The 18,567-nt window shown below is 45.5% G+C and overlaps 1 protein-coding gene across 1 annotated transcript in view; it reads right to left on the minus strand.

Moving 5' to 3' along the window:
• The window catches only part of Adamts17 (ADAM metallopeptidase with thrombospondin type 1 motif 17), a 293,848-nt gene that overhangs the window by 52,843 nt on the left and 222,438 nt on the right, over positions 1-18,567 (minus strand). The window contains exons 12-13 of the mRNA XM_028776690.1: positions 17,317-17,476; positions 14,252-14,387 (exon numbers count right to left, since the gene is read on the minus strand). Of these exons, the coding sequence (XP_028632523.1) occupies positions 14,252-14,387; positions 17,317-17,476 (296 nt within the window). The remainder of the gene's footprint in view (positions 1-14,251; positions 14,388-17,316; positions 17,477-18,567) is intronic.

Here is an 18,567-nt window from a genome sequence, read left to right on the forward strand (position 1 = left end):
GAACACCTGTCTGCAGAACACTTGTCTTCAGAAGAAACACCTGTCTGTAAAAGAAACCTATCTGCAGAACACCTGTCTGTAGAAGAATACCTGCAGGGCCCAAGCAGGGTAACTACAGCTACTTGCCCTGATACCTCCTTTATCAAATCTGCTTTAAGAATTTCTTTTTCAACTTTGAGAGTTACTCCACATACTTTTTCTATGCTTTTTTTAAAAAAAGTATTTATTTTCATTATTCTTTTATTGTATCTCTGTGTTTGTATATCTCTGCATATGTCTGCATATGAGTGAACGTCCCCCAGAGGCCAGAGGTGTCAGGTCCTCTAGAGTTAGCTGGAGATACAGTTTGCTGTGAGCCATCCAGTGTAGGTGCTGGGAACCGAACTTGTATTCTTTGCATGAGCAGGAAGCTCTCTTAACCCCTGAGCCACCTTTCTAGCCCCTAGTCTCTATATTTTTTTCTCTGTTCTTTCAGATCTGTTATCTTGGATCACAGGCCCATGTCCTTCCTCCTACTTCCCCAAAGGTTCTATCTTCTTACTGTCTGACTGGTTGGTGGTGGCCAGTTACCTGCCTGCCTTTCCTCGCCATAGTTACTGCATCAGAGCAGTTGGTCAGGTCAGGAGTTGCACAGACAGCCATATTGGCTCTCTGGATGGCTATCTTCCCTCCCATCAGAAACAATGTCAAGCCAATGGGAAGAAGCAGTTGGCTTAGTCTGCTTTTCTGGTGAAGGCAGAAGGCCACATTGAACAGTGCCTCCTGCAGGCCAGTGGCCCCTGCAGCAAAACTGCTGAGAGCATCCTTCTCCAAAGAAAGGTAGGAGAGATAGTCTCCAAGATCAAAGCTTTGGGAAGCAGGGCAATTCCACATTCTGATAGCGACTGACAGCACAGAGTGGTACCTCAAAAGGCATCAGCCTGAGCTCATCTCAGTTATGGAAAAGCTGGCAAGGGTTCAGGCTTCCCTATCCAATTTTTTTTTTCAGGTTCTGGCTATTTTCACAGATATAATGAGGTATTTTGGGGATGATGGCTAAGACCAATCATTTATGTCACACCTACACCCACACCCACACACATACACACTACCCCTTATATTCAAAGTGCACATAGCCTGGAGAAAATTTATGTGACTTTTTTTTGTGTATCAGTTTCCTGCTTGTAATATCATGTTGGAGCTCAGAAAGTTGCATATTTTTAAAGCATTTTGGGTTTTGGATTTCGGCTGAAGGAAAACTCACAGACAAGCAGTCTGTGAAATCTGACTTGCAAACCCCTTCCCTTCCCTTTGTAAGCTCCAATGAACAGTTAGGGGAAAGGCCATGACGGCCGCACCCTGAGCTAACGTCTTACCTGTTCTTGCCCCTTTCCTGTGTGTCCAGCACTCACTGCTTGTTACACCAGTGTGCAACCACATACCCTCATTGCTGCCCATGAAGTTAAAAAGTCTAATTCTCTACCCTACCAGGGCAATGTCCTTGGGTATATAACACAGAAATATTTCATTTTATAAGCCTTTTAAAGCAAATATGTAGGCACAAAGCTGAAAGGAAGCCCCTCTCCCCCATTTTTTTAAAAATCTTAAGTAAACCGATGAGTCTCTCAGCCAATTTTGCTATCTCTGAGACCTGAGAATAACTTTGTATTTCACAAGGAAACCCCAAGTACTTAGAAAACCCTCAATAGGGCTGGGACATAGCTCAGCTGGGAAGGTATTTGCCTCATTAGCATGAGGACCTGACTTTAATACCCATAACCCATTAAAAAGATGTCAGGTATAGAGGCACCCTAGCATTTCCAGCCTGGAGAGAGGGAGACAGAAGGATTCCAGGTGCCTGCTGGCCAGTCTAGCCTAGCTGATGAGCTTTAGGTCCTTTCAAGGGTAGTCCTGAGAATGTCCTCTGGCTTCTCTATGAATGTACACACATACATGTGCACTGTACATACAAGCATGTACATACATCTGCATACATAAACATGCACAGATAGACAGACATACACACAAATGCATTGAAAACAGGACACTCAAGGTACTGAGAAACTGAGTGTTCAAAAGTGCTGTCACTCTGAACAAAGGACAGACATTCAGGCCTACAGCATCCTTTGATAGCCTCAGAAATAGCCCAGGTTCCAGTTTCCAGTAGAGCCCCTTTGAAGCTTTATGGACCCAGCCTGGGTGGTGTCTTTCCAAAAGGCTCTAGTGTTTTCTTATGGAGCAATAGATATAAAATATAACTATGAGGGAAGTGCTTGGTTATTTAAAAAAATATGAGTGTTGGAATATTTCCAGAGTACGTGCATTACTTAGGAAAGAATTACCCTGTTTTTGTCTAAAGAGATCTTGGCCACAGCTTTAGTTAGGACTTGTTTTAATTGTCTCACTCGTGCACAGAATCTGCCCATTCTTATCCTAATATTTCTGTTTCAGGTTTGGGGGAAGAGACGCCATGCATGAGAAGAAAAGGAGGCATGGTTCCCTTTTAGGGTAAGAATAGGAGGGACTGTAAAAACCAGGAAGTAACCTGAGGCATGGCAAGCCCGGAGAAATGATGGGAGCTACCAGGACAGCCAGGTCATGAGTGTGGACTCTGCTGTATTGGAATAAAACCATGTGATGGTTCAGATGAGAAGTGCTCCCACAGTCTTGAGTAACTGAACACTTGGTCCCCAGTTGACGGTGCTGGGGAAGTTTAGGAGGTGTGGCCTTGCTAGGAGAAGCATGCCGCTGGGGGTTTTGGAAGGTTAACCCTCAGTCACTTCTAGCTTAGCCTCCCAGCTCTGTGCAGGGAGTGTTTGTACCAGCGAATCTGCTGCCTGCTTGCCAAAGCTGTTCTCATCATTGTGAACTATAATCTGCAACTCTAAGCAAAAATTAAACTCTTTCTTAACTTGCTATTTGGTAATTAATTAATTAATTAATTAATTTTTATCACAGCAACAGAAAAGTAACTAATTTAGGCCCTCTCTTGTCTTGTCCAATGCTAACCGCTGCAAGGCAGGTAGGGTACAGAGTGTATTAAGACAGTGGTTCTCAACCTGTGGGTTGTGACCCCAAATGACTGGCTCACAGGGTTGGAATATCAGCTATCCTGCATATCAGATATTTACATTATAACTCATAATGACAGCATAATTACAGTTATGAAGTCACAACAGAAATGATTTTATGGTTGAGGGATCACCACAATCTAGGGAACTGTATTAAAGGGCACCAGCATTAGGAAGGTTGGGAACCACAGTATTAAGACTTCAATAAGAGCTGAAACTCTGAAAATGATAGAGAGAAACACTTTAGGGAGAGCATGGGCAATGATAACCCTGTAACATAGTAACAGACAATATATACACTGAAAGGAAGTAACCAAGTCAATGAAGACACACCCACCAAGTGATACTATATGTTAGATCAGACAAAGTCTCAGGCTAAACCCAGAGCTGATCCCCAGAGCTGATCAATTCAGTTAGGCTAGGAGTCCAACCAGCTTCAGGGATTGACCTGTCCCTGTCTCCTAACCTCAGCACAGGGTTATGGGTATGGCACTGGGTCTGGCTTTCACATAGGTGTTAAGGATCAAACTTGGGGGCTCCATGCTTATGCGTAGCCACTTTATAGACCAGAGATCATCTCCCCAGCCCCAGGGGCAGCTATTCCTGTGATGTATCATGATGATGGCTAGCTTCTGAGAATGGGTTCTGCCTTCCCAGACAGTGTCTGTGGCAGTGATTGGTTCCTGGAGCACACACCAGGAGCTTGCAAGCAAGCTCTTCCCCAAGAAGGATGTGGGGGGGGGGATGAGGAGACCAAGGATGCAGCTGAACAAAAAAAAATATATAGTACAGTTTAAAATCTCCCCAAATGCACATTTATTATTGTAGGCTCTTGGGGTTTTACTATGGCTACTGTGACCCCAGAAGCTACATATCAGTCACATTCAGATTCTAGTGTAATGTGGGTCTCAGTGAGGCATAGTCTGGAAAGGGCTAAATGTCCCCACACTAGTCAACCTCATGTAAATTGCTACTCTGAGTATACGTGGACCATAGGCCTCTACCTTACCTAAACATTTGTACAGCCTGCATGTGAGTTATCTGTTAATTTATTATTTGAGTAGTTGTGGTTCCTCAGATGACAGATATAAAACTGTCTACCATTCCTTGGTTATCTTTTTACTTTCTTGATAATCTCTTTTGAAATAAAAACAAAACAAGAACCTTAAAATTTTGATGAGCTTTAATCTTTTTTTGTTGTCATTTGTTCTTGTTTAAAAAGAGACTTATTTATGTATTTTATGTTTAACATGTGTACCTGCATGCCAGAAGCCAGGATCAGATCCCATTAAAGACAATAATGAGCCATCACATGGTTGTTGGGAATTGAACTCAGGACCACTGGAAGAGCAGCCAGTGTTCTTAGCCACTGAGCCATCTCTCTAGTTCACACTCCTTGTATCTTTGTGGTCTTATTTGCAAATCTACATCAGGAAAATTCTTACCTGTAGTATTTTCTGAATTTTATGTGTTTAGATCACTGGTGCTCTGATCCCTTGTGAGCAAGAACGTGTGTATGATGTCACTCTTGCCCGTGGATATCCAGTTGTACCAGAAACACTTGCTAAAAAGACACGTTCCCTGTGGAATGTTCTTGGAACCGTCAGTGAAAATCAACAGACAGTAAATGTAAAGATTTGTTTCTTGACTCTCAATCTTCTGTTGTTCCTTGGATCTACTCTAGTGATGGTGCCACATGGTCTTTCTTTCATGCTAAGTTTTAAAATCAGGAGACATCAAACTTCCAGGTTCATTATTCTCTTTGAAGACTGTATTGGCCGTTCTGAGCCCTTTTCAATTCCATGTGAATTTTAGGATCAGTTTGCTGCTCATTTGTGCAATGAAGACAGATGGAATTTTGACAGGGATTGTGTAGGACTGTGAAAGGACAGCATGGTTTCTGGTCGAGCACCAGCTAGAAATGGCCAGAGACCCCAGGTGATCCTAAGACAGCATACATTTTGCCATGCTCCCAGACTCCAGGCTTCTGACACGAGGCCACAGACCTCCATAGATGCGTGCCTTTCAGTCATGTAGGAGCCCCTCCACAGGTAGAGCGTGTAACCACAAGCCACAGAACCTCAAGACAGATCTCCATATAAATGAGATACCTAAAGGCCAGAGGAGCATAGCCAATTAAGCATTCCTTCCCAGACCCTCCTCCTTGCAAAAGGTATTTAATCTCAGGCCTTCCCTGAAAATACCAGAGTATAAGTTTCATCCATTTTCTGCCATGACAATAAATATCTTAATACCATAACCTATTTCTCTTCTTTGGGACCCACTGTGGGGAACAGTGGAGAAGGTTTTCAAGTACTGAGCCACCGACTAATCTCCCACCAATGACCTCTGTACATTCTCAGCCACGAAGACCACCAGCAACCCAACTCAAGCAAGCAAGCTGAGTCAGCTGTGACCCAGCCAAACAAGTCACCGCGACCAAGACTCTCATCCCCACAGGATGCATCCAGAGCTCATCCTTCCTCCTCTCCTCTTCAGCTGTGGGCCGATGTAGCCTATGCACCCCGACTTTGGTCTCTGCCCTTTCACGGTTCCCCAGCAGCACCCGAGAGCCCAAGGGCCTGAGAACCAGCTGGTTCCCTGGCTGCCTTTTGGCCCATGGACCTCCAAGCCAAGAGCCCTGGCTCCGCTCAGGACCTCAGTCCGTGCTCTCCCAACCTAAGCAGAGTCCTGTGGCTTAGCACAGCCCAATGTCTGCTTGATGCCAGCGTGGAGTGAACACAGTCAAATTCCCACGCCTCCGTCCTCACGAGAGGCCCTAGCCCAGTGGTGAGACAGAGGTGAGACCCAAGCATCAACCCAACAGGACCCACACATGCTACAATCCAACAGGATTGTACCAGGAAGCAATTTGTAGAGTACAATTTCTTGAAATATTCCAATTCATGGAATGAGGATATCCTTCTATTCATTAAGGTTTGCTAGTTTTCAGGTTATGAGTTTTGAAATTATTTTTAAGTGTTTCACTCTTCTTGGTGTTTTGGCATGCTAGTCACTTTTCTTGCTACAGTGACACAGTACAGAAGCAACTCAAGAGAGGAAGTCATTTATTTGGGCTCATAGTTTGGAGGGTATAGTCCACTACAGTAGAAACGCATGCAGTTCGAGTGTGTGGCCTGTAGTGGCAGGAGCTTGTGGCGTGGCTTATTCACATCTGGTAGATCTGGCAACAGAACACTCTAGCTAGAGCCATAAGTAGCCATAGCCTTTAAGATCTGCTCCCAGAAGCTCACTTGTGCTAGCTAGGTCACAGATCCAACCGCTTCATAACTTCCCCAAGACAGTGTCACCAGCTGGGGACCAAGTGCTTAAATAAGTAAGCCCATGATGGATAAATCACAGATGATCCCTAACGTCTGGTAACCAGAACTGGTTTCTTAATTTCATTCTCAGTGTGTTCATTTGTAATACACAGAAATCGAACTGATCTTGTTCATCTGCCTCTTCTCCTGTGACTCCCTGAGATTCATTCAGTCTCCTTACTAGATCCTTCAGGAATTTCTACATACAAGATCATGTCGTTGGCACACTTAGAGTCCTGCCTCCTCTCTCTCTACATGAATCCCTTCACTCCATTTTCTTGGTAGATGGCCTGGCATGACCCTCACATACAATGTTACACAAAAACAGCAAGAATGGACACGGTGTCCCGCTTTCATTTGCTGTGGGAAAGCCTTCAGTCTTTTGTGGTTACTATGATAGTTGCTGCGAGTTTTCTGTGTTTCTTTGTTTTCATGGGTTTTTTTAAAATATACTTTAAAAACTTATTTATTGTCATTTTATGTGCATGGGTGGTTTTGGTGCATGCATGTGGGAACGAGTCAGATCTTGGAGTTACAGGCAGTATTCTTTGCATGCAGTGGTGCCTTCAGAACTTGGACTCTCGCTGAGGGCCAGGTCTCCCCGTACATATGCCAGTGGGTGAAGTAGCAACTCAAGGCAAGGGGTCAGCAAGCTACCCATCTCATCTGCTTCTGCTTGAGGGACACCTGAGATGACATTTCACATAGCCCTGCATTTTTCCTTTGCTGAAATCGTTACATAAATGTTACAAGGAAATATCAGGCGCTCCATTTCATCACTTGGATAAGGCAGGGAGAGAGAAGGGCCTCTTTGGTACATTGCAGAGTTTATAAGACAGTCATTTCCTAACAGGAGGAATCGGTTACCTATGAAACCGGTGTCTGGGAATTCACTTTGCTGTCTTGAAATAATGAAAGAAGGGTACCAGGCAATCAAAGCAACTCTGAAGTTACCCTTTCCTCCTCTGTCTTGTGCTTTTTTAATTTTGATAAATGAGGAAAAAGTTTCAGAACTTTACCATTTAGTTAGAATGTAAAGGAGGCCCTGGAATCTGGATCGTGTTGGAGAAATGTTCTGGCGCACAGCTAATGCAGGTTTATTCCTGCCATTCACATGCCACTAAGGCCTCCTGCAGACCAATGGTCCTGCAACTACATTTATTGATTTTATTTCAGAAGGAAACAGGAAAATTCTTTGAAGCTTCATAGCGGCAAGAAATAGATTAACCAGGAGCATCTTTTCAAACTGTACCCATGGCTTAAGATGTACGCATTAGAAACTTCATTCTAGGTCATGGTCTTCTATCTCCCTCTCTGTATGCATGTACATGCACACTTATGGAACATGCTTTAATATGACTGTGGTATTCCATTCCATTTTAACAAAAAGCAAGGCTAGCCTGGTTAAGGTAATTGAGGCAGGAACACAAATTTTAAAAACCAAATAACCTTCTGTGCAGATGACTATTTGATCCAATTGCAAGTAAGTTGCTGAATGTTCTCTTCTGAATCACCCTAATTCAATGTACAGTACAACATGTACTGCCTGGGAAGAGATTCAAATCATAAATGCTATAGGGAAATATCTAATAACTTGGAATAGCTTTTCAAGTGGCTAATAAGCTCTAAAAGGCTGCAAAAATGTTAAATCTGGTAATGCATGAGTTCTGGGCTCCAAGTGGAGCCCACTGCGCTGTCTGTGGCTAGGTCTCTAGGGCTGGCATACAGTATTCCTCCTTTGATGCCAGTGACAGGGCTCTCTTCCCGCAGACTGTGGTCAGCTAGGCGAAGGCTGCTGGCCACACTCATAACAGCTGATCCAATCTGTGATTTCTGCCTCTCCTGCCAATGGCGGGGCCAGGTTTGCTGGTATTTGTGTTGGTGTGCAAGATGCTGGAGAGGAGCCATCTGTCCTGTGTCAGATTCCATATGGTTACAGCAAGCACTGGGAGAGACAGCCACATAGCCAGGCACCGGATCAGAATAAAGAGGTGCTAATGGCGTGCAGTTGGGAAGGCAAAGGGAACTGTCGGGAACTTGGTGGAAAAAGAAGCTTGAAGAGAATTAAGAGAGCGGGAGAGAAAGAAAAATGCAGGGGGAAAAAGACAAACATCGATGTTGGTTTAAAGGTCAAAGAGTAATAATAACAGAAAGGGTCTTCCACGGTGCCAGGCTCAACAGCAGGTTCTTTTTAGCTTCGTTAATAAAGTTCACACCCTTAGTTCCTAGGCTATTCTTCTGGGTCATTGGCTTTGCCCCCTGGTTATGCCTGCCCCTTTCCAACAGACCTTTGTCTGACACAGCAGGCAGGGTTTCCTTGTGTGTCAGATCTCTTTCTGAGGCCAAATTCTCCACTTTTAACTTAAGAAGCCCGAGTTCACACCTACAGGGTCTAGTTGTCTTACATATGACAACTTGAATACACTCTGCAATAGTTCAACTGTGTACATTACACATCCAAAATATGTATGCTACACATACATGTGCATATAGCATGCACATATGTGTGCATATAGTTGTACATATATTCCTATGCATATATACCTTGCTAGGATTTGGAAGACTTTCAAATTCTATTATCAGACACATTTTCTTGAGTTAAACCGTGACTACTATCTGCTGACTCCTGGCAATTCATTTTCATGGGCCTATCTTAAACAGCATTAAAGGGTCAGATGGTACAGAATCAACAAACAAACTTACAAACAAAACCAGCCTGGAACAGACACCCAGTATTTCCTCTGTGAGCTCTCCAGAAAATCCTAGGAATTGATTTGTATTTACTCAATTTCATTTTCTATTCTGTTTATGGAAATTCCACTCATTCTTTATGCTGGCTTTAGATAATTTTATAGTCAGAAAGAGACTGGAAGTGGGTAAGACTTTAAAAAAAAAAGAGTGGAGGGGAGGGAGAATACCCCTATCTGTCAAGTTATAGGCACACAAAGGCTTGGTTTGCCTCTCCTCTCTCTAAATACCCAGGTTCTCAGAAGGTATTTGGTGAACAGGAAGAGGATTGAAGAGGGATGGTGCAGAAGATACAGGATGTGATCATGGCTGAGCTAGATGCTCAGGGGATGCTCAAGCTGGAAAGACAAAGTAATCCCGTATAATAACGTGTCCTCCGTTGTATACCAAGAGAACACATTCTGAGACAGGACCCTTAGAGGGCAGCCTCTTGCTGAATGAACTTCCACAGCCTCAGAGGTTAGCATAAGTAGTGATGGGCAGGAGTGCCAGCAATCTACTACCTTGGGCTAGGTTTAGCAGAGAGAAAGCATCCGCTCAGTCACACATGCGGCATTTGCATCACACTCCTTCCTTGTCCAGGCTCAGGAGCCATCATGCGTCCCTGGACATGACAGGACAGCTACACTCATGAACTCCCAGCAGCTGTGCATGCCCATGTAGGAAACCTTTCTAGCAAGGAGCAGAGAGGAGTCAGTCCCTCCCCTGGGCTGAGGAGCAGTAGACAGTTGATGGGCTCTGGGGAAGGGAGTCTTTCAGAGTACAACCTCTGGGAGGTTGTCTGTGCGCCATGAGTCCATGGGAATGTGTATATGACTACAAATTAGAATTAGTAGGTTATTTAGAAGAAGAGGAGGAGGAAGAGGTGGTGGTAAGGGGTAGCTCTGGAAGGAGTTAGGGGAAGGAGTCTGACAATTTTAAGTTGCATTCCTGGAACCCACAGTGGAAGGAGAGAGAGAACCAACTCCCCAAAGTTGTCTTTCCCACCTCCTCCCATGCTCTGCTTAACAATAAATAAAGTGCTCTGCTTAACAATAAATAATTAGTTAAAAAATAATAACAACATGCACATGCTTTTTCCCAATGTACTTAAAATACATTCATTTTGGATGATCATGATCAACACATTCCCATTTTAAATTATTAAATCATGTTCCCATATTTTGTATGCAAGGCAAATCTCACCTTGGATCTGCTACCTACTGTCACACTGAGTGGCACGTCTCTAGAGTAACATGGTAGAACCCCGAATGTCCAGCTTAGCAGGCAGCACACCTGGCTCTGTGATACTCTAAGCACAGGTCAAGTTTCCCCAGCTCCAAGAGAGGAAGTCTGCCCTATCTGTGTCTTATTCCTAAGAATGGGGCCAAGTACATCTGCAGAATCTGAGAGCCCCTGTTGGCTCTCTCCTTTCTGTTTTAATTTCCGGTTATGATCACTCTGAGCACCCTGGGAGCTCAGCAGCAGTCCACCGTAGCTCTAGCTGGGCCTCTGTTATGGTCTGAATCTGAATCATTCCTCTTAAGTTCTTATTTTGAATGCTTGTTCCCTAGCTAGTGGTGCTCCCCAGGGAGGCTATGGAACCTACCAGCTTGGCTGGTAGAAGTGAGCCATGGTGGGGAAGGACTTTGAAGGCCATATGCTGGACCCTGATACCAGCCCCCTCAGGGCTACCTGCTCTGTAGCCACACAGACAGAGCCACCACAGATGCCAGCTACTACCATGAGCTGAGCTGTGATGTTGTACTTCCTACACTAGCTACAGAGCCTGCAAGCCCTCTGAGACCATGAGCCACAGCCCCCGGGAGTCCTTGTTGAGGATGTTCTTGTGAGATTCTCTGTCACAGCAATCACAGGTAACAAAACCAGCATCCATGTAGTGACAAACTGTCACAATTGGAAATTCAACATGGGGCCACTCTGGTCTCCTACACACACCCTCTGCTCCCGTTTCTGTCTGTGTCCTAGCTTTCAAACAGTTGCCTTCTGTATGTTCTCCAGAGTTCTTTGTTTTCTGCCACTCCAGCATTACAGGATGTGAGCCCTGTTGACTGGCAGCTTTTAATCCCTAATCCCTAGTGCTCCACAGAAGTGCCTTGGGCCTGCTGTGGGGGAGGGGTGCTGACTAAGTAAATGTTTCTGTTTTCTGCATATAATTAAAAAATGAGATGTTAAAGTAATTTGTAAACATTGACTGGAAAATACGATTCTTGAAGGCATCCACGAGGCTGTGTGTCTCACGCTTGAGCGTATCCTCTCTCTGTCCTGAGTGAGCCTTTATTCCATCTTCTGCTTAGTCCTCCAGGGGGTAGGCTACTCTTCAGGTAGAGACATTGCTGCCTGTCTGCTCACTGAGTTCATTATGTTTTGTTTTTCTGAGACAGGGTTTCTCTGTGTAGCCCTGGCTCTCCTGGAACTCACTCTGTAGACCAGGCTGGCCTTGAACTCTGAGATTCCCCTGCCTCTGCCTCCCAAGTACTGGGATTAAAGGCATGTGCCACCACTGCCTGCTCTGATAATTGAGTTTTTATGGTTGCTAAATCTTCCTTCTTTGGCCCCATAACTGAGTGAGGGACTGACAGATGGGCTTGAAGTATAGCTGTCGATCCTCAAAATATACAACTGGAAGGACTTACTTAGCTCACAATTCCTGGTCCCTAAGTGTGATGATCTGTATATGCTTGGCCCAGGGAGTGGTACTATTAGAAGGTGTGGCCCTGTTGAGTAGGTGTGTCACTGTGAGTGTGGGCTTAAGACCCTACTCCTAGCTGTCTGGAAGCCAGTATTCTGCTAGCAGCCTTCAGATGAAGATGTAAAACTTCCAGCCCCTCCTGCACCATGCCTGGCTGGATGCTGCCATGCTCCCACCCTGATGATACTGGACTGAACCACTAAACCTGTAAGCCAGCCCCAATGAAATGTTGTACTTTGTAAGACTTGCCTTGGTCATGGTATCTGTTTACAGAAGTAAAACCCTAAGGAAGACACTACGACTTCAAGTAGCTAGTCACCTCACACCACAGCCAAGTGCAGAGAGAATGAATGCTCCCAGGCTGCTTGGCCTTTCCTGTTTGTTTTTTCCTCTCTTGTTTGTTTGTTTTTGACTCTTGTATAGTTCAGGATCCAGTCTATGAAATGGGAATGCCCACATTCAGGGTGGATACTCCTATCTCCATTAACAATCAAGACAAACCCCCCCCCCAAACATTCCCACAGAACAACCTAACCTACGCAATTTTGCAATGGAAGACCTTTTCTTAGTGATCCTAGGACGGGGCAAGTGGATATTCAAAACTAACCACCACACAGACTTTCTGAGTGAGTCCTCCCTTAAAGCCTCTAGCATGGAAATAGGCTTTTATTCTTAATTTTGAAGGAGCATGCAAAAATCAAATAAGGAATGTTACTTGCTTGCTTTTCCTTCTCATTTCCTCTTACACACTAAGACTTTAACAAAAAGCCATGCTGACATGATTATGGCTCAGCAGGTAAGGTTGCCTACACCAAACCTGACAACCTGAGTTAGACACCTGGGACCCACAGGCTGAAAAGATATTAACTCCTGAAAGTTGTCCTTTGACCTCCACACATGTGCCATGAAGTATGTGTACAGACACACATACACAGACATACACATGTACGCACATACATAAACACACACACATACACACACTCATACCCATACACACAAACACACACAAACATGTACACACATATACACACATACAAACATGTACACACATTCATACACACACACATACACATGTAGACACACATACACATGTACACATACATACACATGTACACACACATGTAAACACACACACATGCATGTGCAAACACACACAATTAATAAAAAAAACCAAACAAAACAAACCAGTTTAACTAAGCAAAGGAGGTTGGTACAAAAGACAAACACTTTGTAAGGCTCCTGAATCAGGCAAGTGGTGCAAGCAAAACTTTAAAGACCCAAAAGACTCCACATTGAAATCAAAGTCTAGTTAGCAAAGGTAAGTATGCCTTGACATGATGGGCAGGGCTATGCGGTGAAAACTATCCTCTCAACTCAGGGCAGAAAAGGAGGAAGAGGGGTAACATCACATGATGCATCAGTCACTGAGTGAGTGCCATGCTCGGTCCCTCAGAAGCAACTAGAAAGCAACCTGGGGGACAGGTGAACAGACTTTGCACAGTTCATCCCAGCTGAGACCTCCAGACTTTACCCCATGACACCTGGGAGACAAGTTCAGATGGCTTCCAAACAACAAACAGGCACAGAAACAGGTCAAGCACAGCCATTAGCCTCTGTGTTCACTTCAGACCCCCAAATTCTACCATGTAATGTCCTTTTCCTCCAAGGCAAGTGATTAAGGGGAGCCAATGGATGCCAGTCAGAAGTGTGTGCTGGTGGCAACGTTCTCTCTGTGAGATGTTGTTACTCATGACCTGTAAGCAGCCCTCCAGCTAGAACAGTGTATTTCCCTTAGCATTCTGGCTTAGTCAAGTTCAAAGCAGTACCGTCTCACGGTGCTTCCGTTGGTAACAGACGGTGCATGCAGAAATGGTGCCTTAAGATTACAGAGGGGTTGAAAATTCCCCATCACCTCCACCACGTCACAGTACAGAACATGCTCCTGACAACAGGAATTAGTGATAATAACTTACTGCTTCCTATCTTTACTGTGCTGTGGTTGTTACAGTTATTTTAGAATGTGCTCCCGTTTAAAAGGATTGTCTACTCTACAGAAGTTTGTGTTAGAACAGCAGCAGCCTATTCATCCCGTGCCTGCTAATTATATCATTGGTTTTTTATTTATGCTTAAACCAATTTTCTATTTTGTTCCTGTCCTAGGGAACAATGAAGTATAACACATATCTATAGTTAGTCTAGTTGTGCAGGAAACAGTACATTGCCCAGATAGGTACGTCTCAGAATGTAACTCCACTGTCAAACAATATGACTATTTGAGCAAGCAAAAAACAAAACAAAACAAAACCTATCGCCAACTGCACCACTAGAATGTGGCACAGGCTGGTTTTATGGTATTATCTGTGTATCGACATCCTCTCATCCGAGCTGTTGCTACCCATCATGCTGGTGGGTCCAAGCCACAGAATACAGGAACTTACCGGGACTGGCACGTGTGAGAGTTACACCGTCGGACCTGGGGCTCAGGGCGGCTTGCTTGGGGGCAGTCACTGTCATTCACCAGGGTTGTGGTCTTGTTAACAATCCGTGTGCATGATACAATGGTCCTGCGTTCTCCTGGAAGCCAAACCATGGGAGATGAGAAGTTATGGCTGCACATACTCAGAAAGCCATTTGTTTATCCTTATGGAGGGGTGTTTGGGTACAACTATCTATTAATATAATATTAATATATTAACTATCTATTAATATATTAACTATCTATTATCTATCTAAGTGAGCCATATCATTTGTCAAACAGGAAGACCTAGACATTTAGGAGTAGGTGCTTAAGTCATAGCTGAGTAGTTTGGACCAGTGTAAGATTCCAGAACAGTATGAGAAAGCAGCAGGATGTCAGGTCAACTCTGTCCTTGGACAGTTTAGGAGTTGCTGAGGCCAACACTTTGGTTTGAGCCTTTCGTGTCTGAGATTTGAAGTCTATGGAGATCCAGTCCCAATTAAACACGTGTATATCAGCCTTCACGGAGAGTATGGTCAGTTACTGATTTGTTGTAGGCGTGCTGCTCAAGAGGAACACAGTGGCTGGTGTGACAGACACAGGGGGCACTTGGGCAGATGGCCTGTACTTGTTCACAGTGCCCAGTGGTGCTAATGCCTTGGTGCCAGGTGTTCTTAGGCAGCTTTGCAGACTTATTAGCCTTTCTTTGAGTGTTTCCTCTGAGCTCCCCATCTGATGGCTATGACTTCATCAAGGAGGCCGAGCGATGGCAGTTAGGAGGGTGGCCTCTGGAACCAGCTGTCTGGGTTGCCTCTTGGCGGTGTCACTGTGTCACCTGACTATATAGTATCAACAGTTGGCCCCCATGCTTCTCTATCTTAGTTTCCTCCCTTGGGCCAGTTTGCTTCACCTCCCCTCGGCTTTTGGATGTGTCTGTGCTGACGTTTCATGCTACTGTATTGGAATCGTTGGGAAGCGTGGTCATAAAACCATGAAGATGGAGTCAAGTACAACTACTTAGGCCCAGGGTTCTTTGTAGTATCTGTTGTCTGAGGAATTTGTCATGTAGGGATGGCTGTAAAATGGGGAGTCTTAGGCCATACTGTCTGTCTTGTGGCCTACAAATGTAGCCTTGTATGAATACAAGAGCAAACATTTATTGAATACGGCTTTCAGCATTGAACTGCTGCAGGGAGGGAGCTGAAAGTCACTGGTGCCACAAAGGGACTGCACAGAGGCAGCAGTGGCTGCAGCAGCCCCCTAGTGGAGCACGGCCTGCTATGGCTCCCGTGGGCTGGGCTTGTCCATAGAGGGTAGGCAAAGGTATGTCTGGTGGCAGTTAAAGATGCAGGCATGGGCCCCTAACGTGGGAGTGGGAGACCATCAGCCCAGGGGCAGCTAAAGGCCACAGGACAAGAGATCTCCTGGAAAAGGTGTACTCTGGTGGGCGGATGGTACTACCTTGAAGCTGTGTCAATGGCAACTGTCAGTTTGTAGAGGAAAACATGCAAAATGTTCAGTGTGTGCAGCTAGCTGAGATGCATAGGAAGGCACTGAAGGGCTTGGTTCTGTCATGACTCAGATCTCTCCATGAACAATGGGATGAGCCCCCTTACATGTTAAACAGTGCTGTACCGGCTGCATACTTGATAACATCGCCTTAGCAGTCAAGCCACTCAAGAGCAGGCATGGGTGGTGGGGATGCGGCTGGGTCCTAGCATGCTGCCCACATGCTGGTAGACATCCAGAGTCCTAGTCAATCCCCTGTCTCAACTCTGTCTTACCCAGCATCATCCATAGTGTCATCTCTCATGACCTTTCTTATTGGAGTGACAAATGACAGTGACCCAGAGGTATATATAGTAAGAGACTTACTGGCTTTTATTCTCATATTCTCTCTTGCTATTCAGTCTCTCTCTCTCTCTCTCTCTCTCTCTCTCTCTCTCTCTCTCTCTCTCTCTCTCCCTCCCTCCCTCCCTCCCTCCCCTCCCTCTCCCCTCCTCCTCCTTTCCCTCCCCCCTCACTATCTCCACTATTTTCTCCCAGTCCCCCCACTTCCCTAGCCCTGGCCATGTCCAGTCTTCTTCTTTCTCTCTCTGCTCAGGACTATCCCAGACGCCTCTGGGCATTTTCTCCCTCTTATGTACAATCAAACCTTCCCATACCACGGAGCGGTCATGTCAGCAGCTTCTTTCCTGTCCCCCCTTGAAAGTTCTTTTCTGCTGCTTCTTGTTAAAACCTCCATTTCTTTCTTCTGCTCTTTGACGATTTCATCTATGTCCATGTTGAATCTTGGTCATTTTTATCCCATTTCTTCTTTTATCCTCATCACTTGCTGAAACCCTTCTTCCCGATATGCCCTCTCCTAGTTTGATGGTTTTTTTGTTTGTTTGTTTGATTTTTTTTTCTGTGACCCACTGGCTTGAATGGTAGTTGCTGGCACGAGTGGGGAATTCTTTATAGGAGCAGCTTACTAGTGCTCCTCCTTAATGCCTTACTAGCAAACACACTACTGTTGCTGATGTAGGTCCTTGGAGCGTGACAGTCCCTTTGGCTCACTTGCAGTCTCCATAGTGAAAGTGGGGGGGGGGCAGTCACTGCACTTAGAGGTGAGGAAGAGGGGGCAACGTGGAGTGCTCGGCTTGACCCAGAGGACTCTTACTTCTCTTTGCACCCTGGAGACCGTGGCTGTGGCATAGATGACAGGGTACTTGGGAATGGGTCAGGCTTTCATCCGTTGCCATTCTACCAAGTTGGAGGTCTATGTCAATTATTCCCAGGGCCATTTATTTTCATATCTACCATATAGTCACATAATTGGCAAATCTCTACTGCCAGGTCCAAAGGAGTGAAGTGGGCCCCCACTAACAAACCTGTGGGAGCTGGGAGGGTTTGACTGCATGCTCTGTTGCGATTTTCAGGGCTTAAGTCCCTATGGAAGCACAAATTCTCTATTTCTGTGCTGTGTGGACTGGTATAGAGGGCTCTGAACTCAGGATTTCTTCAGCCAAGCTTCATTCTCCCCTCCCCCGACCCCCACCGTACCTCCTCCACATTGCACGCTGCACCCTTCCCAGCCACTGTGGGTCCAGAGGAAGAGAGCATCCTGTGGCTTGGTGGGCTCACTCTGGTTTTCTGTGCTCTGGTTTACAGGTATGGTGTATTCGTAATGAATTCCGTAATTCTGGTCATGAAACAGCAGCACCTGGAGCCACGGGAAAAGGAAGGTTTTACTGAGATGGAACGAGCAGCCACAGATTGTTGACCGTGTGCTCTGCGCTACCTGTGGCTGCTCCTCTACCAGCTTGCTCTCTTCTGAATATTAAGCAGGTTAAAGCTGGGGGTGTCCTCAGGGACTTGGTGGGTGTATAGGGTGCACACACAATCATTGGTGAGCTCTGTATCCCACAAAGGACCTGTTCACGTGAGGGATTTGGGGGTGGTGAACTGCATGGCTGTTTGTAGCATTTTTCTGCATCATGCAGCAGGGTCCGAATTCTCATCAATTTGCCCACAGGCTGAGCTTACAGATGAGGAAAACACACATAGTGCTTCTTCCTAGAAAGAGATCTGAGAGTGGTGCTAAACTATTTCTTTGAGCATACACAGTGTGCTGGCTAGTTTTTGTCGACTTGACACGAGCTAGGGTCAGCTGGGAAGAGGAAACCTCAATAGAGAGAATGCCCACAGCAGGCGGGCCCACAGCAGGTCTGGGGCAGCACTTTCTTGATTGACAACCGTTATGGGAGGGCCTTCTCTTTGGGCTATAAGAAGATAGGTTGTGTAAGGCATGAGGGGCAAGTCAGTAAGCAGTGTTCTTCCATGGCTTCTACTTCAGTTCCTGTGTCCTGGTTCCTGACTTGCTTGAGTTCCCTCAGTGACAGATCTGGAAGTGCAAGATGAAATAAACACTTCTTCCCAAGCTGCTTCTGGTCACGGTACTTTTTCCTTCCTCCCTTCCTCCCTCCCTCCCTCCCTTCCTCCCTCCCTCCCTCCCTCCCTTCCTTCCTTCCTTCCTTCCTTCCTTCCTTCCTTCCTTCCTTCCTTCCTTCTCCTATAGTCCTGGCTATCCTGGAACTTACTCTGTACACCAGGCTGACCTCATACTTAGAGATCTGCCTGCCTCCCAAGCTGGGATTAAAGGCATGCACTATCACTGCCCAGCAGTCATGGTGCTTTTCATAGTAATAGAAACACCAATGAAGACAAGCTCTGCCCTTCACCACCCGTCATTGCTAAAATGCAGTAAGTATACTCCAGAGAAAGATTCAGCCTCCGGCAGAGGAATCTGGGGGG

This window comes from Grammomys surdaster, unplaced genomic scaffold (genome assembly GCF_004785775.1).
Source record: "Grammomys surdaster isolate TR1022 unplaced genomic scaffold, NIH_TR_1.0 271, whole genome shotgun sequence".
Lineage (NCBI taxonomy): Eukaryota > Metazoa > Chordata > Mammalia > Rodentia > Muridae > Grammomys > Grammomys surdaster.